Source organism: Leopardus geoffroyi, chromosome B3, assembly GCF_018350155.1.
Source record: "Leopardus geoffroyi isolate Oge1 chromosome B3, O.geoffroyi_Oge1_pat1.0, whole genome shotgun sequence".
NCBI lineage: Eukaryota > Metazoa > Chordata > Mammalia > Carnivora > Felidae > Leopardus > Leopardus geoffroyi.
This window is the reverse complement of record NC_059337.1, coordinates 28,137,170-28,161,274: the sequence shown is the minus strand read 5'-3', so window position 1 is coordinate 28,161,274 and position 24,105 is coordinate 28,137,170. Positions and strand designations below refer to the sequence as shown.

The following is a 24,105-nucleotide window of genomic DNA, read 5'->3' as shown; positions in this document are numbered from 1 at the left end:
CTTCTGGATGTCACTGACCAGTATTACCAGCACCACTTGCTGAACAGACTGTCTTTATTCCATCGGATATTCTTTCCTGCTTTGTCAAAGATTAGTTGGCCATACATTTGTGGGTCTATTTCTGGGTTCTCTATTCTGTTCCATTGATCTGAGCTTCTGTTTTTCTGCCAGTACCATACTGTCTTGATGATTACAGCTTTGTAATACAGCTTGAAGTCCAGGATTGTGATGCCTCCTGTTTTGGTTTCTTTTTCAAGATGGCTTTGGCTATTCAGGGTCTTTTCTGGTTCCATACAAATTTTAGGATTATTTGTTCTAGCTCTGTGAAGAATGCTGGTGTTATTTTGATAGGTATTGCACTGAATATGTAGATTGCTTTGGGTAGTATTGACATTTTAGCAATATTTGTTCTTCCTATCAAGGAGCATGGAATATTTTTCCATTTCTTTGTGTCTTCTTCAATTTCTTTCATAAGCTTTCTATAGTTTTCAGTGGACAGATCTTTCACCTCTTTGGTTAGATTTATTCCTAGGTATATTATGGTTTTGGTGTGTAATTTTTTCAAAGAAAAAGCTGGTCTCACTGATCTGTTCTGCTCGTTTTTTAGTTTTTATATCATTTATTTCTGCTCTATCTTTATTATTTCCTTCCTTCTGATGGCTTTAGGCCTAATTTGTTGTTCTTTTTCTAGCTCCTTTAGGTGTAAGGTTAGGTTTTTTATTTGGGATTTTTTTTTTTTTTTTTGTCTTCTTGAGGTAGGCCTGTATTGCTACCTACCTACCTCTTAGGACCACTTTTGCTGCATCCCAAAAGTTTTGGGCCATTGTGTTGTAACTTTCATTTGTTTCCATGTAGTACTGTTTTACTTCTTCCTTGATTTCCTGGTTGACCCATTGATTGTTTATCTACCTTCTGTTTCCATGAGTTCAGTTTTTTTTAGATTCCACATATCAATGATATCTATAGTATTAGTCTTCCACTAACTTATTTCACTTAGCATAATGCCCTGAAGTACATTCATGTTTTTATAAATAGCAGAATTTTCCTTATAGTGATTTTCCTGTCTTTTTCAATAATATATCATGTCTTTTTTTTTATCCATTCATTCATTGATGGACATTTAGTTTGTTTGCATACCTAACTATTGTGAACAATGCTGCAATGAACATGGCAGTGCAGACAGCTCTTTGAGATCTTGTTTTCATTTCCTTTGGATATATACCCAGCAGTGGGGCTGCTGCATCATGTGCTAGTTCTATTGCTAGTTTTTTGAGGAACCTCCACACTGTTTTCCATAGTGGCTATACCAATTGACATTACCGCCAATAAAACACCAGTGTTCCCTTTTTTTAATGCCCTTCCTAATACTTGTTACCCCGTAGTTTTTTGTTTGTTTGTTTTTGATAATAGTATTTCTAACAGGAGGGAGGGGATATCTTACTATTTACATTTCCCTAGTGTTAGTTCTGTCAAGCACTTTCTTGTAACCGTTGGCCATTTGTACATATTCCTTGGAAAAATGTCTATTCATATTCTCTGCAAATTTTTAAATCATATTGTTTGTGTTTGCTATTGAGTTATAGTTCTTTATACTTTTTGGATATTAACCCCTTATTAGATACACGATTTGCAATATATATTCTCCCATTCCATTGGCTGTCTTTTCATTTTGTTTCTTTTGCTGTGCAGAAGCTTTTTAGTTTCATGTAGTCCCACTTATTAATTTTTGCTTTTGTTGTATTTTAGTTTGTATCCAAAAAATCATTGCTAAGACCAATGTCAAGGAGCTTCCCCCCTATGTTTACTTCTAGAAATTTTATGGTTTCAGGTCTTATGTTTAAGTCCTGAATATGTTTTAAATTTTGTGAGTGGTGTAAGAAAGCGGTCCAATTTCACACTTGTGCATGTGGTTATCCTATTTTCTGAACACGATTAATGGAAGAAACTATCCTTTTCCCTCTCCACTTGGTTCCCTTGTCAATGTTAGTTGACCATATATGTAAGGGCTTATTTTGGGGCTCTCATTGCTGTTCAACTGGTCTGTGGAATGGCCAATACCATACTGTCATGATTACTATTTTCATGCCAATAACATACTGTTGTGATTACTAGCTTTATATTCTAGTTTGCAGTCTGAAAGTGTGATGCCTCCAAATTTTTCTTTCATTCTCAAGGTTGCTTTGGCTTTTGCAGACCTTTGTAGTTCCATATACATTTTAGGATTATATTTCTGTATCTGTGAAAAAAGCCATTAAAATTCTGATAAGGACTGCACTTAATCTATAGATGGTTTTGCATAGTATCAACATTTAAACAATATTAATTATCCCAGCCCATGAATATGAGATTTCTTTCCATTTGTACGTGTCTTCAATTTCTTTCATCAAAATCTTGTAGTTTTCAGAGGGTTCAAGATGGTAACATAGAAAGACCCTGAACTCACATCCTTCCAGGGACACAGCAAATCTACACCTATATACAAAGCAATTCCTCCTGAAGAACTGAGGGTTGACTGAATAGCTTCTGCACAACAAAGGATAGAGGGACCACACAGCAACTGGCAAAAGAGACAGAGGCATGGTAAACATGGAAACCCCACCCCTGATGCTACAACTATAGTGGGAAGGAATAGCACTAGGGGACCTACCTGCATGCATATTCACCTGCCCTAGGACACAGAAAAGAAAGCTATGGCTTAAAGGGAAACTAGAATTGAAGTGAAATAAGCCTGTAGCACTTGCCAAGTAGTAGAGAAACTGCTGGAACTCTCTCCAGGTTCAGAGGTACTTGTCAGCACCACTGTTTATGTTCACCTTCCACCTTGAAACCACAGATCGGAGTAGGGTGCAGGTGCCTGAGCTGGCATGTCACCTCAATGAGCACCAGGCCTCTAGCTCACACCAACCCCAGCATATGCCCCAAGGCAGTCCCTAGAATGATGCCTATAAGGGCTCTGTCTCCACAAGGAGGCCCCCATACTGATTCCTGCTCAAGCTCCAGCCATCCCACTAACACCGCCCCAGTATGGTGGACACTGGGACTCCCCTGAAGTGCTCCCACTACAACTCTAGCCATCTCACCAAGGCAGCACAGGTACAAAGCTCCCAGAAAACCCCCAGCATGCATCTACTTCAGCTCTAGGTAGCCCTGATGCGGAACCCCTTGGATCACCAACCATCAGCCACATCAACTCAAGCTGACCCACAAAGGCATTGCATCAACACCCCAGGACAGCCAGACCTGTGCCCACTTCTGCACTAACTGTCCTACACTGTATGTTAACTAACTTGAGGATAAATAAATTTTAAAAAATATAAACAAACAAATAAATAACGACCAGGAGACATACTGTTTCACCTAATTCATAGAAACAAACACAGAAAGGGGCGCCTGGGTGGCGCAGTCGGTTAAGCATCCGACTTCAGCCAGGTCACGATCTCGCGGTCCGTGAGTTCGAGCCCCGCGTCGGGCTCTGGGCTGATGGCCCAGAGCCTGGAGCCTGCTTCCGATTCTGTGTCTCCCTCTCTCTCTGACCCTCCCCCGTTCATGCTCTGTCTCTCTCTGTCTCAAAAATAAATAAAAACGTTAAAAAAAAAAATTAAAAAAAAAAAGAAACAAACACAGAAAGCCAAACAAAATGAGGAGACATATAAATACGCTCCAAACAAAGGAATAAGAAAAACCTCATGAAAATAATTAAATGAAATGGAGATAAACAATCTACCTGATAAGGAATTCAAAGTGGTGGTCATGATGATGCTCAATGGACTTGAAAGAAAAATGGATGGGGGCACCTGGGTGGCTCAGTTGGTTAAGCGTCTGACTTCAGTTCAGGTCATGATCTCACAAGCAGTGGGTCTGGGCCCTGTGCATCAGGCTCTGTGTTAATAGCTCAGATTCTCCCTCTCTCTCTGCCCTCTCCTACTTGCACTCTGTCTCTCTTTCTCTCAAAAAAAAAAGCTAAAAAAAATTTTTTAATAAAAATAAAAATGTATTCTTAAGTATTTGTTTGTTTTGGTACTATCTTATAACTGAATTGTTTCCTTAATTTTCATTTTTGGCTTGCCCACTGCTACTATATACAGATACAATTAATTTTTTATATTGATCATATATATAGCAACCTTGCTGAACTTGTTTATTAGTTCTAACAGTTTCTTAGCAGGTCCTTAGGATTTTCCATACATAAGATCATGTCCTCTGCTAACAGAGATAGTTTGACACCTTCCTTTCCAATCCAGGTGTCTTTTAATTCATTTTTGTTCATTCAATTTGCTTGCCCAGCTACAATGGCTAGAACCTTTAGTACAATGCTAAATATAAGTGGCAAAAGTAGATGGCTTTTTCCTGATCTTAGGGGGAAATCATCCAGTCTTTAACCATTAAATATGATGTTAGCTGAGGGTGGAGGGTGGGGGAGGGGGATTCACAGAGGTCCTTCGCCAGGTTAGAAAGTTATCCTCTATTTCTAGCATATTGATTGTTTTCATCATGAAGGGGTACTGAATTTTATAAAAGGATTTTGCTATGTCTATTGACATGTATTTATTCTATTGATGAGGTGTATTAACTAATTTACACTGATGCTAAATCTATCTTGCATTCTTGAGATAAATCCCACTTGGTCATACTGTATAATCCTTTTTATATATTGCTGAATTTAAATTAGCTAGTGTTTTGTTGAGGATATCTGCATATATGTTAATAAGAGAATGGTTTACAGTTTTCTTTTCTGCTGATTTCTTTGGTTTTCTTACCAGGGTAATATTGCCTTATAGACTGAGTTGGGAAGGGTTCCCATCTCTCCTATTTTTGGGAAAAGTTTGTAAAGAATTTTATTAATTCTTCTCTAAATGCTTGAAAGTACTCACCTCAAGTGAAACCACCGCTACTTGAATTTTTCTTTGTTGGAAGTTTTTATATTACTAATTCAATCTCTTTACTTGTTGTAAGTCTATTCAGATTTTCTATTCTTAAAACATTTTCAGTAGTTTGAGTCTTTCTAGAAATGTGACCGGGGCGCCTGGGTGGCGCAGTCGGTTAAGCGTCCGACTTCAGCCAGGTCACGATCTCGCGGTCCGTGAGTTCGAGCCCCGCGTCAGGCTCTGGGCTGATGGCTCAGAGCCTGGAGCCTGTTTCCGATTCTGTGCCTCCCTCTCTCTCTGCCCCTCCCCCGTTCGTGCTCTGTCTCTCTCTGTCCCAAAAATAAAATAAACGTTGAAGAAAAAAAAAAAAAAAAAGAAATGTGACCAATTCATCTAAGTTATCTAATTTGTTGACATACTGATGTTTATTTGCTTATAATTTTTCTATTTCTGTAGAGCTGGTGGCAATATCCCTCTTTTGTTTCTGATTTTAGTAATTTCAGTCTTTGTCAATCTAGCTGAAGGGTTATCAATTTGTTGATCTTTTTAAAGAACAACCTTTGGGTTTTGCTGCTTTTCACTGTTGTATTTCTGTTCTCTATTTCATTTATTTCGGTGATTTTGCTTTCTGATTTCATTCTATTGCAATCAGAGAAAGTATTTTGTATGGTTTCAATACTTTCACATTTATTGATGATTATTTTTATTGCCTAGCGTATGGTCTATGCCAGAAAATGTTCCATATATACTTGGGAAAATGTGAATTCTACTGTTGGGTGGAGTGTTCTCTCTAGCCTTCCCCCACTCACGCTCTCTCTCTCTCTCTCTCAAAAATAAACATTAAAATTTTTTTCAAAAAATCCCTTATATCATAGCTTTAATTACTGACATATTTAACTTAAATCTTTTTCCATTTTATTTTTTATTGTAGTAAGTTAAACTTTTCATTTTTATTACTTCAAACTTTAGACACTTCTTATCCTCTCAACATCTGAAAGATACTCTTTTTTTCAAGTTGTAAAAATAAAATTTTTCTTATCCATGGGCCATAAACCATGGAAATATAGCTAACTTTTTTTCCCCTCCTCTTTTACAGATTAAACCTCCATCACACATACTATGGGTTGTGCTAAAGTAAAGATGCAAACTTATTCAGTAAAAATCAGAGACAGAAAATCTCTACAGCTATATGTAATGGATTACTGGGTACATTAACTCATTGGATTTGCCACAGCTTTACACTGAACGCTGAACTCTGCACTACTGAGCAGGATGACATACTTCAATATATCACATAATTCACATGAGTCATGCACTGCAATAGTATCAACAAACCATTCAATGTTGTATTTGCCTCTATTTCCACACTTGATGGCCATCCAGTATATAATGCTTTATTCACTTATTTTGATGGTTCTATGATTTAAATTGATGTTCCTACAAATTGCTTACCAGTTTTCCCAATATAATTTAAAGGAAAAAAAAAACCCTCTCTCTTTTAGACTAGAGACATGACTGTTAAATGCAGTTTCCAATACTAGACTAGATCCTGTGCTAGGAGGAAAAATGATGGCACAAATGAAAAACAATGGTATAAAAATAATGGCATAAATGGTAAAAATAAAGGTATAAAGAATAATAGTATAAAATAAGGGTATAAGGGGACAATTAACAAAATTGGAATATGGAAGGCAGATTAGACACATGTATTACAATGTTAAATTTATTGAAATTGATCATTGTACTATAGTTATTAAAGAATATTTGTGGGGTGCCTGGGTGGCTCAGTCAGTTAAGGTTCTGACTCTTGGTTTTGGCTCAGGTCATGATCTCATGGTTTCGTGAGTTCAAGACCCACATTGGGCTCCATGCTCACAGTGTAGAGCCTGCTTGGGATTCTCTGTCTCCCTACCTGCCCCTCATCCACTCATGCTGTCTCTGTCTCTCTCAAAATAAATAAATAAACTTACTTGTCATGTTAGGAAAGAATATTTGTCATGTTAAGAAATACAAACTGATGTGTTTAAAGGTGAAGAATCATGATACAATACATAGTATTCTAGCGGATCAAAAAGACCTCAACAAAACAAACAAATAAAAAACCAAAGAAACACCACATTCATATAGAACAATGGTTCTCAACTAGGGATGATCTGCTTCTTCCCCAAGGACATTTGCAGTGTCTGGATATATTTGGGGGGGAAGGGGTACTACTGGCATCTGATCAGTGGAGTCCACAATGCTACTAATAAGTGCCCTACAATGTACAAATCAGCCCTCACAACGAATGATCTGGTCTCAAATGCCAACAATATTGAGGTTGAGAAACCTTGATGCAGAGAAAGCAACTGGTAGAGCAAAAGGGATAAAATAGCAACAATAGCTGTGTCTAGGTGAGCGTTATGAGTGTTGTTTTGATTATTCTTTTGTTTTAAAGTTTTTATTTAAATTCCAGTTAACATACAGTGTAGTATCAGTTTCAGGTGTACAATACAGTGTCTCAACCACTTACAGACTCCACCTGGTGCTCATCAAAAGAGCACACTTTAATCCCCATCACTTATTTAACCCATCACCTGTTTTGATTATTCTTTTTTTTTTTCTTAAGTAGGCTCCACACCCAGCGTGGAGCCCAGCATGGAGCCCAGGGCAGGGCTTAGACTCACAACTCTGAGATAAAGACCTGAGCTTAGATCAAGAGTCAGACACTCAGCCAACCAGACACCCCCCCCACCCTGAATTTTAATTATTCTTAATCTTGTAACTTTTATGTAATTTGGAAATTATTTCCAAATAAAAAGTGTTTTTAAACTTCTTTTATAATTTTTTTAATGTTTATTTATTTTTAGAGAGAGAGAGAGAGAGCGCATGTGACTCGGGGAGGGGCACAGAGAGAGGGAGACAGAGAATCTGAAACAGGCTCTAGGCTCTGAGCTGTCAGCACAGAGCCCGACACAGAGCTTGAATTCACAAACTGTGAGATCATGACCTGAGCCCAAGTTGAACTCTTAACTGACTGAGAGTCCCAGGCACGCTAAACTTCTTTTAAAAGTACTATGTTGTTATGATTATCATACACCGAGTCATTACAGAGAAAAGTGGACCTATTTTGGGGCTCTGTATTCTATTTCTAGTCTATCTCCTGAAGATTTGGAGAAGTGAACATTTCTGGTGAGGTGACTTAATAACTGCTAAAGTCCACAGAAACAGTTCTTTGGGTCTTAACTAAGCAAGGTGTTTTAATATATGCATATTAAATGTGCAATGTGCAAAGATTCCAGGGTCAGATTATTTGCCTGATTTTTTTTTTTTTCAGGAGAACAAATCAGAGTGAGGTTGGGCTCTAGAAGTTGGAGCAGTGATTCCCCAAAGTGAGCACCACTCATGCAATCCAAGCTCTTAAGGGCCATCCAGACACAAAGCAACATCAAGCCACATGCAATATTAGCCTTTTGGGATAAGAGCAACATCCTACAAACACATTTCCAAAGGCTAACCTCTAGAAAACACGTTTGTGCTTTCAGCCTACAGAATTTTAAAGCCTAATTAACTTTAAAGTACAATTTAAATGTAATCATAAGACACCCTTCTCTGAGAGTCTGTCTCGAATGCAGCAGAATACCAATAAATAAATGAGTTAGAAACTTGGATTTTATTTCTCTTCTATTATATCTCTGTTTATTAATAACTTCTCCAAAGGTAAAACAGAATATAAACAGGTTCACAGGAGGATATGTATTAAGCTATTTAATAAATGTTTCATAAAATCATTTTTTTAGGTATGCCAAATGTAATAAAAAGACTCTACTTGTAATGCATGCTGGCTGGCAGCCTTCGAGCCCCCAGTCCTACCTTTTTCCCTTTGCCCCACATCTGGGCAACCTGATAAGAAAGCCTGCTCATACCCTTAGACCTTTGGTGTCCTCAGTCCCTGGCACTGGCAGAAATTTCAAACCACACAAGCCCCACCTGAGTGTGGGAACCTCCATCCCACTCACTTTCTAACAATAAAAACCCAAAGTCCCACCTCCCTCATTTCCCTCTGGACCAAAGAGAAACCCTTCTCCTAGGTGTGGGGATCCGTGTGCTATAGATTGTTATGAGTCATGAACTCTATTTTACACCCATTGGTGCCCATGTGTCATTTGTCCCAACTCCATAATTTTCCAGGGTGGAGTGGGAGAATTGTCCAGTGTCTGGTAGAGGATTCTAGCTACCCAGATAAAACAGTAACTGACTACTTTTGCTTAATGATTTCTCAGAATCACTTGTCAAGGCAGCAGGAAGACTCTAGTCTCTAAGTCTTCCAGGGCAAAGACCAGAAGAATGATAGGATCATACTTACTGATGTCCACACATAAGTTAGGGTCTGAAATATACCAAAGCAAATTTCTATGAGAAAGGTTAATAATTCACAAAACAAAATTGAAAGGATAAAATTAAACCATACAGAGTAGAATACTGAAGTTACAATTAGTTCCAATTTTGCTTTTACTATTATAGAGACAATTAAAATGGGAAGTTTTTTTTTTTTAAACTAGATGTTAAAAACAAAAACACAGACTCCCAGCTCTCACCCAAACGGCACTCCAAGGGCACCCAGTGGAGTCACCAGGACTGTGGGGACCGCCGTGTAAGCCAGGAAGTTTCCAATCTGGCCAACAGCCACTGTCAAGAGAATCACAAGGATACCACTTGCAATTACAGCTCTCTTTCAGCAATGATCAGAGTTTAATTGGGCAAGGAGCTGTTCTGAAAGGGCTATTTCTTCTCTATTACTTGTAAGGAAGCAAATGTGGAGCATTATTGCATAATTAAGGGTCCTGAAGGCAGGGGAGAGCAGGCCCCAGAGTGTCACTGACCCAAACTGGAAGACTAGTGTCCTCTGTGGAATTTCCCAAACTAAATGGCAATGATTGACAGTAGGCGCAACAGAGTATATTTCCACTTTCCCCTTAACACATCCTTGTTTTACAACTAATCGCGTAGAATTTCTTGAGCCCCTTCAATGGCCTGGGACTTAACTCCAGTATAGACCACTGGGCCACAGTGACACGCTGCTGATATACCAGGTAGAAACACAACTGCCTGCATAGGACTGCATTCAGGGCTATACTAAGAGAGCTTAAAGATGAGCTCCTCAATAAAAGGAAATAATATCTGCTAGGTAACATCTTGCCTGAAAGGCAATGTGTGACAAATAAACCTCATAATATTGTTGAATTTTATAGTATAATTTTTCTTTATATATTTAGGGTTCTGAACTCTAATCTTATTAATTTTTATATGATAGCACATAACCTCTGCATGCGACCTCTTTTATCAGTCTGATTGAAGAAACTCTCCTTTGTAAAACCAATTACGTTCGACAAAACAAGAAATTTCACCAAGTGCCAACAGCCTGACTACAGATGAGTAAGCAGGAGCTATTTTAATTTCTTTGGAACCAGGACAGTCTGACCTGGACTAAATTCAGGGCTCATTGCAGGAAGTAGGACCCTCTACCTCCTCCCAACCGTGACTCCCACCCTGGTCCACAGTCCAAAGAATGCAGCCACACTCATTCCAACCTCTGCAGTCCTGCTAGAGGAATGACAGATCTTAAGAAAGCACATCAAACTGTTCACCACACTGGGTACTTACTTGCAATTGTGCCTGCCCACCACACAATGTCTGTTAAATAGGAAGTACCTATGAAAGAGTGAGATAAAAAGGTCAGAAAAGTACAAAGCAAGAGGTTTACAAACTATATACTTTAAAAAGGAACTTTTACTTGAAAATAAAATTGAAAAGAATATTGAATGCTATACTGCTTAGTCACCATTTTAAGAATCTTTAAGTTAGTCTATAAATAGCAGCATGAAAAACCACTAAAAGTGGCAAATACAGGTATTTTTTTGCAATGAACACAAGCTGACCCAAACAAGTCAAGCCTTTATTAAAGAAACATTTGTGAGCTCATCATGTGACCCAGAGTCACAAATATTCTTTGGCATGAAGTTTTATGTTGAAGTCCAGTTCTCTCATGCATTTACTGTAAGCCATTTATATGATAATTTTATTAGTATAGGCTTCAATGACTTGGTGCTTAAACAGGTTAGTCAATTTTCAAAATTTACCTTTCTCATATGGCTCTCTTTTCAACCATTTGGGCAGCAGACCTTTTCTCTCACTCAGTGATTTGACATTTTACACAGTTTCTTGTACTCTCTTAGGTTACCCTCATATACCCCATGTATAGTCAGACAGAACCATGAGCAGGTGCCCAGGCCTCTCCATCACATGGGTCCCTCCTTTCTGTACGAGGAACCTGCAGCAAGATGGTCTCCCAACCGTTGAGACACAGATTTGTCCCACTTCAGATATGTCAAAATGTTTGTCTGACAGGTTTCTTCACTTCAGGTTAAAGTACCTAATTCTAGAGTTTAGCCATTCTAATAGGTGTGAGATAATATCTTATTGTGGTTTTGATTTGCATTTCCCTGATGAGTGATGTTGAGCATCTTTCCATGTGTCTGTTGGCCACTTGTATGTCTTCTTAGGAAAAATGTCTATTCAGATCTTGTGTCCATTTTTTAACTATATTGGGGTTTTTTTTTTGGTGTTGAGTTGTGTAAGTTCTATAAAGATAACTTATATCTTAATATTTTGGATATTAACCCTTATCAGACATATCATTTGCAAATATATTCTCTCATTCAGTAGTAAATGATGTTACAATAGGGATGTAATGGGACAGATGGTAGCTATACTTACAGTGAACACAGCATAATGTATAAACTTGTCAAATCACTAAGTTGCACATCTGAAACGAATGTAACATGTTATCAGCTATACTCATTTAAAAGTAACTCTGTAGTTACCTTTATAGGGAAATTACTTTTTAAAAAATAAAGTACCTAATTCTAACTGGACGTTCTAATTCTTAATAATTTAGTATAATGAACACAGGAAGTCAGTGATTCATGGAGGAACAGAATTACAGGTATTACAATATGTACTTGAAAACAGTGAAATGGGGCTAATAAGTAATGACAGAGTAGGAAGAATGGATGAGTTAAAATATCATCATTTGGCAACATCACAATAAAAACCAATTTAGCAAGAATCATTAATGGATACTAAAGCAAGTGGATAAAAGTTTGTTGAGGAATATAAGATTGCCACAGAGTCTCCCTTAATCACCTCCATCAGTTTTTCATTAATTATTAAGAGAAAAGCTTACCTTTACAGTACTCTATAGACCCTGACAGACATCACCTAACCAAGTGGCTCAAGTTATCATCAGCAATGGGACAAATCAATATTACATGCTTCCTGAGCGGATGCACTGAGAAGGATACAACATTATATCTGGTATTCCCGCCAAAGTGCATCACTTGAATTTAAATATGAGGAAACTGTGAAATAGACTATGAATTTGCTGGTTTGCACTCTAAAAAAGGCAAGGTCCTGGGGCACCTGGTTGGCTCAGTCAGTTAAGAGTCCGACTTCGGCTCAGGTCATGATCTCACAGTTAGTGAGTTCAAGCCCCACGTCGGGCTCTGTGCTGACAGCTCAGGCTGACAGCCTGCTTCAGATTCTGTGTCTCCCTCTTTCTTGCCTCTCCCCTGCTTGTGCTCTGTCTCTCTGTCTCTGTCTCTCTCAAAAAATAAATAAACATTAAAAAAATGTTTTAAAAGACAAGGTTCTAAAGACAAAGAAAGGCTAAAGAACTGTTGCAGGTAAAAGAAAACTAAGACATGGTAACTCAACACATAAGATGCTAAATGAAAAAAAAAAAAACGTTGCTATAAAGGACAGTATTAGGGCAATTGGCAAAATCTAAATATGGACCGTTGTCAAGAAAAGACTTATAAAACCCATTTTCTTTCTACATGAGAATGTGACTCAAGGTTCACTTTCTGGTTCTAGGAAGCTGACAGCCATGTGGCCAGAGGATAACACTTAGAAATGACCTCTGATGGACAAATAGCACCTGACTGGAGGTCGGTGAACACCTGGTAGAGATCCTATTACTTGGACTCCCGAGTGCAATGCCTCTGGGAACAAGTATGTCTCCTGTGGGGCTTGGGAGCTCTGCCTCTGTGACTTTACCCTAGGGGGCACAAGGCTCATAAGGCAGGGCTGCTGTGGCATTGCCTCCTGCAGCTCTGCCTCCAGGCCCCTGAGCCATGCTTTGCCTCTGCTGCCAACCTCCAGCAGGAGAGGGCACAGCACTAGCTATGGCTCCTGTCCTGTGTCCCTGAGTGTGTCTGAGGCAAATGTGGACCGTACAGCTGAGCCCAAGAAAGCCCCTCCTAGTAAGCACTGTAGACTAGTTACCAGATATTAGTGCAAAATCCATGTTGAATTTCCTGAATGTGTTAATCACACTGTGTCTACTTAAAAGAATGCCCCAGTTCCCCCCAAATACATGCTATATTTAAGAAAAAAATTGTTTTAGTTTTTATTTTAAGTAGACTCCATGCCCAATGTGGGGCTTGACTCATGACAATCAAGAGTCACATGCTCTACCAACTAAGCCAGCCAGGCACCCCTGCATGCTGAATTTAAAGAATGAAAGTTCATGAAGTCCACTTCCAGAATGCTGGTGTAAGGAACCCTGTGGACCAGTTTCGCACTGAAACAACAATAACTGCCAAATAAAGTATTAAAATTGTTTTTCAAGTCTCTGAAATTGCCCTAAAAGTATATAGCAAATAAAGAAATGTGTACTCAAGAAAAATCTACTAAATCACAGTGAGAACAGTGTAAGCCCTTAGCACATGAGCTAAGACCTATTTGTTCTCTCCCTCACTGCAATTCAGCTTCACAGAAGCTCCACTCCAGGCTGGTAACCAAGAAAATGAGGTCCCCTCTCCCTTTAGCTCTCCATCACCAGGAAGAACAGTTCTTCAGCATTTCTTATCCCCTTCAAGTTGAATAGGCTAAATATCTGATCAGTGTATCCAAGAGTTTAGGGACTTCTTTCCCCAACCCAGCCCCTACCCAGAGACTCTATCCCTGGTACAACAGGCCCTGATCATCCTATCCTGTTTTAAGCCTGAAGGTAGGGTGCAAGTCTCATGCTTAGAGAGGCAAGCAGAGATCAGAGGCTACCAACTACTCCCAATAACTAGTCTCAACAAATATACCTGCCTTAAATTAACTGGACAAGACTATGAAGCAACTAAAAGCTAGATGTGATACCCAATGAGGCAGATAAGAGAAAAATTAGGTAAAGACACAGTCAAAGCCCAGCTAGTCATCTCAAGTAAAGGTGCACATACCCAAGACTATAACCTCTGAGGTGTGTGTCATTACAGGCTTTACAGGGGAAACAGACTTTACCAAAATACTCCACTAAACAAATTTAGGTCACTAAACAAATAAACAAGCAAACAATCCACTGAGACAAGGAGGTCAATCAAATTCCAGAGTTGCTATCATACATTACCTAAAATGTCCAGATATCAACAAAATTTATGACAAAACAACAACAAAACAACCCAATTCAAAAATGGCCAAAAGACTTGAATAGACATTTCTCCAAAAAGATACACAAATGGCTAATAAGCACATGAACAGATGCTCAACATTGCTAAACATTAGGGAAACACAAATCAAACCCATATCACTTCACATCCACTAAAGTGACTACTATTCACAAAAACAAAACAAGTGTTGGTAAGGATGTGGATAAACTGGAAAACATGTGCACTGCTGGTGAAAATGGAAAATGGTGCAGCCACAGTGGAAAAGGGAATGGCAGTTCCTCAAGGGGTTACATATAGGATCACCATATGATCCAGCAATTCCCCTTCAGGGTATATACCCAAAAGAACTGAAAGTGGGGACTTAAACACATATTTATTTGTACATCATGTTCATACCAGCATTATTCACAATAGACAAAAGGTGGAAACAACAAGTATTCTACAGCAGATGAATGAACAAATGGACAGACAAAATACAATGGACATGGTCCTTTTTGCTATACACGAAAAAGCAGCAAACGGTACAAGAAAGATTGTTATTCAGCCTTAAAGAGGAATGAAATTCTGACACATGCTACAGCACAGATGAACCTGAGAGACAGTATGTTAAGTGAAACAGCCAGTCAAAAAATAACAAATATTTTATAAGTGAACTTAACATGAGGTACTGAGAGTAGTCACCTCCATAGAAACAGAATGTGATAGGGGCTGGGAGTGAGAACGGGGGGTTCCTGTTAAATGGGTACAGTGTTTCCGAAGAAGATTATGAAAAAGTTCTAGAGATGAATATTGGTGATGTCTAACACAACATGAATGCCTTTAACACAGCCAAACTATACAACTAAAAATGGTTAAAATAGTAAATTTTATGGCATGCATATTTTACAACAATAAAAAAATAACTGGAGCAACAGAGGCCTGAAAATGTTAAGCCCATGACTCCCTATCATCTTGAGATATAAACTAAGTCAAGAGCTTCCAGCATTATGAATCATAAACCAGAACGCCCATGGTAGGAGTGCCTGGAGCCTCCACAATATCTGCAGTCCATCCTACAATGACACTATTGCCATCTAGTGGTCCTTGAGCCCTAGACCTTTGGGGTCTCCTGTAACCGAGGTGCTACTCAACTTCAGGAAGAGATGCTGGGACAAGTCACTCTCCAGGCAGTGCTTCTTGATGGGAAAACTGTTATTTCTGTCTTTTTTTTTTTTGATGTTCAAATGTACTAAGAAGATGGGTATAGGGACCATTCTACAGAGATTCTGTGCCTTTTTGCTCTTGATAGTTTGTCTTCATCTTTTTCCTTGTAGGTCTCTTAGGGGTTAAGTAGTATCAAGAGGAAGCAAGGCAAAGTTTTCCTGTTTATTCTGCATGCTGGGAATGAGGAACATTTTAGGTTCATGAATAACTTATTGTATATTTGTATTATAATTAAAGATAAAATATTCTTGCTCCATTTGTTACACATGAAACAGAAGCAAAGAACACAAGGTAAACTATAATTAAGTGCTTGAGGGGCGCCTGGGTGGCGCAGTCGGTTGAGCGTCCGACTTCAGGCAGGTCACGATCTCGCGGTCCGTGAGTTCGAGCCCCGCGTCGGGCTCTGGGCTGATGGCTCGGAGCCTGGAGCCTGTTTCCGATTCTGTGTCTCCCTCTCTCTCTGCCCCTCCCCCGTTCATGCTCTGTCTCTCTCTGTCCCAAAAATAAATAAACGTTGAAAAAAAAATTTTTAATTAAGTGCTTGAATGATGTTGGTTTCTATTAGGTGTAAAAGTTCAAAGAAAAAAATGCTGTGTGATGGCATGATCATGTAATAATAAAAATAAGAACCCCCGCTCCCTAAATACAAGACATGCAAAAAAGCCAGGAGAATGTGACCTACATTACATATACTATACAAACAGGGAAAATGCAGGCAACTAAAACCGCCTGTAAGAGGGCCTAATTTCAGACTTCACAAAAATCTCAAACCATCCATTAAAAATATGTTCAAGTCACTAACTGGAATTAAGATAAAAACTTAAAAAAATATGTTCAAATAAGTAAAGAAACCATGCTTAAAGAAGTAAAGAAGGTATGTGTAAATACAACTTCTCATCAAATAGAGAGTATTAATGAAGAGATAGAAATGACTTAAAAAAAAAACAAACCCAAACTGAAATTCTGGAATTAAAAAGTACAATACTGGAATGAAAAAAGAAATCAATAGCAAATTTGAATATTCTCAGCAAAAGAAAGATTTAGTGAATTTGAACATAGATTGATAAAGACTGTACATTCTGAAGGGGGGAAAAGCATAAAGAAAAATAAACAGAACCTTAGAAAAATGTGAAACAACATTAAGTACATCAACACAGTCATAATGTTACTACCAGAAGGAGAGAAGAGAGGAAGTAGAAGAAAAAACATTCAAGGAAAAAAAGGCTGAAATTTACGAAACATGATGAAAATTCAAGAAGCTCAACAAACTCCAAGAGTTCCACACACAACTCACATTGGTAAAAATGCTCAAAGATGAAGAAAAATTTTAAGAGAAGCAATAGAAAAATGAATGATAATACGCAAGACAATCTCAGTAAATTAACAACTGATTTCTTAGCAAATTTTAATTACAATTTTAAAAAAATGTTTAATTACAAAACACAAATTTGTTTCCCTTTCTCACCTTAACTGATTTGAAAAGCTATGGGACATATGTGCACAGAACTGTTGTTGGATTTATAATACATAGAATTGTAATATATTTAACAATAACAGCATAAAGGATGTGGGTGTGATCAAAGTTCTACTGAGTAAGGACATGGTAACTTAATAACTCGAATGCCGTAAGAACAAATAAAGAGAACGAAGAATGGTAAATAAAAAGGTTAACACATCAATGGGGTGCCTTGGTGGCTCAGTTGGTTGAGTGTCTGACTCTTGATTTCAGCACAGGTCATGAGCTTGGAGCTTAAGATTCTCTCTCTGTCTCCCTCTTTCCCTCTCCCCCAGCTCTCTCTCTCTCTCTCTCTCTCTCTATCTTTAATAATAAAAATAAAAATAATTAAAAAATTTTTTAAATGGTTAACATATTAAACTCTATAAATCTGTATTTGCTTTTCTTTATTTTAGAAACTTCTTTAAGGACATAAAATTATATAAAGCTTGCATTACTTTAATTATGTATTGCAACAATATATTATTGGGTTTGTAACATAAAAACAATAACACAAATAAAAGAAGCAGCAATATACAAGCAAGGCTTCTATATCTAATTAGAATTAAATTAGCATAAGTCTAAAGTACACTTCTTAAAAAAATTTTTTTCTAATGTTCATTTATTTTTGAGAGAGAGAGACAAAGCGTGAGTGGGAGGGGCAGAGAGAGAGGGAGACACAGAATCAGAAGCAGGCTCTTGGCTCTGAGCTGTCAGCACAGAGCTCAACTCAGGGCTGAAACTCACAAACCATGAGACCATAACCCGAGCCAAAGTCAGCCACTTAACTGACTGAGCCACCCAGGTGCCCCTAAAGTAGATTTTCTAAGTTAAGATGTATATGGTAAGTTTAGAGCAACCACTAAAAAAATAATGCAAAAATACATTGACAGGGAAAATATCAGGAGGCTGAGATTCAAGTGGTAAAACAGGAGGATCCTGAGCTCCCCTCCTCCCATGCACACCAAAACTACAGCTACCTATAGAACAACTCTCTAGGAGAACTATCTTAAGACTAACAGAATAGTTATTCTGCAACTAAAAATATAATGAAAAAGCCATATAGAGATGGGTAAGAGGGGCAGAGAGTCTAGTAGGAACTCATGCCCCCAGAGTAACAAACCCAAAGCAGAGGGATATCACAAAATGGAGGTTATCTCTCAGGAGCAAGGGGATCAAGCCCCACATCCGGCATCCCTACCCTGAGGACCTGCACTGAGTAGATGAGCCCATATAAAATCTGACTTTGAAAATCAGCCCAGCTTAACTCGGGAAGAACCAGAGGGCTACAGGATATTAAGACTCCAATCTTAAAGAGCCAGAGCACTATACCACTCACTCCATGACTCAGCATAGAGCCAGAAGTTTGAAAAGTAATTGGACCATGCATGAAGGAGATTATTTGACTAATTTTAGGGTATCTGCTAGAGGGGCTGGGATCTATAAGAACTTTCTCCAGGAACGGAAGTGGTGGTACAATTTTTATTATTCTCCTTCTAACTAGCTGACCTGGTGCTGGTGGGTACCATTTCTGGTAACTTCCATGCACCTTGCTAGCACCACTCTCCCCACCCTGGGGACTCACCCCACCTACCCTGCCCACCCAAGCAGGCACACTTCCCAAGTGGCTTCCACCTAACTCCCATCCCCACAGCACCTGGTGGGAAGCATCAGCTGAAACCACACCCTCCTCTAGGGACTCCCACAGGGCAGAAGGGAAGGAGGAGCATCCTTGCCCACCAGCACACTCACAACAGTAGTGGCCTGGTTTCACAGTCAACCACACCAGGGGCCAGTCAAGCCCACCAGTGTGCCCACAGCAGTCACGGCTCAGCCATGATAGGAGGACATATGAAACCCACAGAGGCGACATCCCTGGAGCATGTAGTTCTGATAACCAGGGGGAGATGGTGCTTCTGGGCCCCAAAGGAGACCCTATATATAAGGCCCCTCTTTCAAGAACAGAAGACATAGTTGATCTACTTAATGCAAAGAAATAAACACAGAGAGTTAGACAAAATGAGGAGACAGAGGAACATGGTCCAAATGAAAGAATAAGACAAAACCTCAAAAAAGAACTAAATGAAATGTAGATAAGCAAGTTACCTGACAAATGGTTCAAAATAATAGTCATAAAGATGCTCACCAAATTTGGGAGAAGAGTGAATGATCTCAGGGACAACTTCAACAAAAGAGAAAATATTAAAAAGTTCAATCAGAGCTAAAGAATACAATAACAAATAAAAGACATACTAAACAGAAACAACACCAGATTACATAATACAGAAGAACAAATCAGGAATCTGGAAGAGAGGGTAGAGGAATTCAGCCAAGCAGAACAGCAAAAAGGAAGGAAGGATGGATTTTAAAAGATACTTTAGGGAACCCCTGGGAAAGCATCAAACACACTAACAATTGCATTACAAAGGTCCAAGAAGGAGAAGAGAGAGAAAAAAAGGCAAAAAAGTTATTTGAATGAAAACATAGCTGAAAACATTCCTAATCTGGGAAAAGAAACAAACATCCAGTCGAGGAAGTAAAGAAAGTCCCAAAAAAGATGAGCCCAAAGATGTTCATATAAAGACACATAATAATTAGAATATAAGAAATTAAAGACAAACTCTTAAAAGCAGCAAGGAAAAAGCAATTAGTCACATGCAAGGGAACCACTGTAAGTCTGTCAGCTGATTTTCAGCAGAAACATTGCAGACCATAAAGGAGTACAATGAAATATTCAAAGTGCTTAAAAAAAAAAAAAAAACTGGGGCGCCTGGGTGGCGCAGTCGGTTAAGCGTCCGACTTCAGCCAGGTCACGATCTCGCGGTCCGTGAGTTCGAGCCCCGCGTCAGGCTCTGGGTTGATGGCTCAGAGCCTGGAGCCTGTTTCCGATTCTGTGTCTCCCTCTCTCTCTGACCCTCCCCTGTTCATGCTCTGTCTCTCTCTGTCCCAAAAATAAATAAACATTGAAAAAAAAAATTAAAAACAAACAAACAAACAAAAAAAACTATTGAGAATACTACCTGGCAAGGTTATCATTCAGAATTGAGGGAGAAATACAGAGTTTTGGAATCAAAAGTTAAAGAAGTTCATTACCACTAAATCAGCCTTATATGAAATGTTGAAGTAAATTCTTTAAGTGAGAAAGAAAAGGCCAAAACTAGAAGAAAATTATGAATGAAAAAATTTCACTAAGGAAACATATAGTAAAAGTGGTAGATCAACCACTTATAGAGCTATTATCAAGGTTAAAAGTCAACATTAGTAAAATCAACTATGTCTAAAATAATTAGTAAGAGATCCACAAAATTTAAAAATGTAAAATATGACATCAAAAAATTAAAATGTGAAGGGGAAGTAAAAGTGTAGCATTTTTACATAGTGTTTGAACTTAAGTAACCATCAACTTAAAATAGACTGCTATATGTACAGAATGTTATATATGAACCTCAGAGTAACCTCAAACCATAAAACTATAATATACAAAAAATAAAAAGGAATCCAACTAGATAAAATCATTGATTCACAAAGAAAGAGAGCAAGAGAAAAAAAAAGGAAGAGAGAACTACAAGAACAAACAGAAAACACTGAGCAAAATGACAATGTGTACATGTCTATCAATAATTACTTAAAACATAATTGGATGAATGCTCCAGTCAAAAGACATAGGGTGGCTTAATGGATTAAAAAAACAAAAAACAAAAAAAACACCAAGATCCAACCATATGCTGCTTACAAGAGACTCACTTCAGACCAAAAGACATGTACATATTGAAAATGAAAGGATGGAAAACAATAACCCATGCAAATAGAAATAAAAAGAAAACTGGCATAGCAATACTTAGACAAAATAGACTTTAAAATAGACTACAACAACAGACAAAGAAAGGTATTATATAGGGGCGCCTGGGTGGCGCAGTTGGTTAAGCGTCCGACTTCAGCTCAGGTCACGATCTCGCGGTCCGTGAGTTCGAGCCCCGCGTCAGGCTCTGGGCTGATGGCTCAGAGCCTGGAGCCTGTTTCCGATTCTGTGTCTCCCTCTCTCTCTGCCCCTCCCCCGTTCATGCTCTGTCTCTCTCTGTCCCAAAAATAAATAAACGTTGAAAAAGAAAGGTATTATATAATGATAAAGGGATAAATCCACAAGAAGATATAGGGATTTTAGGTATCTATGCACCCAATATAGGAGCATCTATGTATATAAAGCAAATATTAACAGATTTAAGAAAGAAATTTACAGTAATGTATTAAGAGTAAATGGTTTTAATACCCAACTTACATCAACAGATAGGTCATCCAGATAGACAGTGGACAAAGAAACAGTGGACATAAATGACACATTAGACCAGATGGACCACATGGACTTAACAGATGTACACAAAACCTTCCAACCAAAAACAGCAAAATACACATTCTTTTCAAGTGCACATGAACATTCTCCAGGATAGATCACATATTGAACCACAAAACAAGTCACAATAAATTCAAGAATACTGAAATCATATCAAGCATCTTTTGACAATTACAGTATGAAACTAGAAATCAACTGCAAGAAAAAAACTGAAAAAAAAAACCCACAAACAAGTGGAGGCTAAAAACAGCATACTACTAAACAACTATGGGGCCAATGTAAAAATCAAACAGGAAATTTAAAAATACCTTAAGACAGGTGCACCTGGGTGGCTCAGTTGGTTAAGCATCTGACTTTGGCTTAGGTCATGATCTCACAGTTTGTGAGTTTGAGCCCTGCATTGGGCTCTCTGCTGTCAATGTGGAGCCCACTTCGGATCCTCTGTCCACCCCCCCCTCTCTGAACGTCCCTTATTCATGATCTCTCCTTCTCAAAAAATAAACATTAAAAAAATAAAAATAAAAATAAAATACCTTAAGACAAAACAAAAACAAACACAATACTCCAAAATCTATGGGATGCAGCAAAAGCAGTTTCTAAGAGAGATGTTTATGTCAATACAGGCTTACCTCAAGAAACAAGAACTATCTCAAACCACCTATCTTTACACATAAAGGAAGTGGAAAAAGAACAAAAAAACCCCAAATTAATAGAAGGAAGGAAATAGTAAAGATCAGAGACTATAAAAGAAACAACAGAAAACATCAATGAAACCAAAAGCTGGTTCTTTGAAAAAATAAACAAAATTGATAAGCCCTTAGCCACACTCATCAAGAAAAAGAGAGTGACCCAAAATAAATAAAATCAAAAATAAAGAAGAGAACTTACAACTGATAGCACAGAAATACAAATGACTTCTATGAACAATTATATGTAAATAAATAGGGCAACCTAGAAAAATGGATAAATTCATATAAGCACACAATCTTCCCAGGCTGAATCAGAAAAAAATAAAAATTTGAACAAATCTACTACTAGTAATGAAACTGAATCAATAATTAAAAAAAAAATCCAAACTCATTCTATGAAGCCAGAATTACCTTTGATTCCAAAACCAGACAAAGACCCCACTAAAAAGGATAATTACAGTCCAATATCCCTGATGAGCCCGGATGCAAAAATGCTCAAAGGATACTAGCAAATCAAACTCAACAATACATTAAAGAATTATTCACCATGATCAAATGTGACTTACTCCTGGGCTGCAGACTGATTCAATATTCACAAATCAATGTGATACACTATGTTAATAAAATAAATAAAATAATAAGAAACATACAATCCTGTCAATCAATGTAGAAAAAGCATCTACAAAATACAGCATCCTTTCTTGATTAAAAACCATCAAGAAAGGAGGGATAGAAGGAACATACCTCAAAATCATAAAGGCTATATATAAAAGACCCATAGCTAATGTCATCCTCAATGGGGAAAAGCTGAGAGCCTTTCCCCTACTGTCAGGAACAAGACAAGGATGCTGGTACTATTTTTTTTTTTTTTAATTTTTTTAACGTTTATTTATTTTTGAGACAGAGAGAGACAGAGCATGAATGGGGGAGGGTCAGGGAGAGAGGGAGACACAGAATCGGAAGCAGGCTCCAGGCTCTGAGCCATCAGCCCAGAGCCCGACGTGGGGCTTGAACTCACGGACCGCGAGATCATGACCTGGCTGAAGTCGGACGCTCAACCGACTGAGCCACCCAGGCGCCCCTGCTGGTACTATTTAACATAGTACCGGAAGTCTTAGCCTCAGCAATTAGGTAACAAAAAGAAATAAAAGGCATCCAAATCAGCAAGGAGGAAGTCAAACTTACACTCTGCAGATAACATGACACTCTATATGGAAAACCAGAAAGATTTCACCAAAAAATTACTACAACTAATACATGAATTCAACTAAGACACAGAATATAAAATCAATGTACAGATACCAGTTGTATTTGTATACACCAATAATGAAGCAGCAGAAAGAGAAATCAAGGAATAGATCCTATCTGCAATTGCATCAAAAACAATTAGATACCTAGGAATAAACCAAACCAAAGAGGTAAAAGATCTGTACTCTGAAAATTATAGAACACTTAAGAAAGAAATTGAAGAGGACACAAAGAAACAGAAAAACATTCCATGCTAATGGATTGGAAGACTGTTGTTATAATGTCTATACTACTCAAAGCAATCTACACATTTAGTGCAATCCCCCTCAAAACACCACAAGCATTTTTCACAGAGCTAGAACAAACAATCCTAAAATTTGTACGGAACCACAAAAGACCCTGAATAGGCAAAACAATCCTGAAAAAGAAAAACAAAACTGGAGGCATCATAATTCCAGAATTCAGCTGTATTATAAAGCTGTAGTCAAAATAGTATGGTACTGGCACAAAAACAATAAATCAATGGAACAGCAGAGAAAATCCAGAAACGGACCCACAAGTGTATGGCCAATTTATCTTTGACAGAGCAGGAAAGAATATCCAATGGAAAAAGTTTCTTCAACAAATGATGTTGGGAAAACTGGATAGCAACATGCAGAAGAATGAAACTGGACCACTTTCTTAAACCATACACAAAAATAAACTCAAAATGGATGAAAGACCTAAATGTGAGACAGGAAACCATCAAAATCCTAGAGGAGAACACAGGCAGCAACCT

At 38.1% G+C, this 24,105-nt stretch overlaps 1 protein-coding gene across 3 annotated transcripts in view; it reads right to left on the bottom strand.

Annotated features, from left to right (window-relative positions):
- The window catches only part of NIPA1 (NIPA magnesium transporter 1), an 89,172-nt gene that overhangs the window by 38,899 nt on the left and 26,168 nt on the right, over positions 1–24,105 (bottom strand). For 2 of the 3 annotated variants that reach the window (XM_045448944.1, XM_045448945.1), the window contains exons 2-3: positions 10,509–10,556; positions 9,443–9,533 (exon numbers count right to left, since the gene is read on the bottom strand). In XM_045448944.1, the coding sequence (XP_045304900.1) occupies positions 9,443–9,533; positions 10,509–10,556 (139 nt within the window). Of the gene's footprint in view, positions 1–9,442; positions 9,534–10,508; positions 10,557–11,621; positions 11,641–24,105 lie in introns of those variants that run through there. The other variant, XM_045448946.1, reaches the window with a different exon arrangement.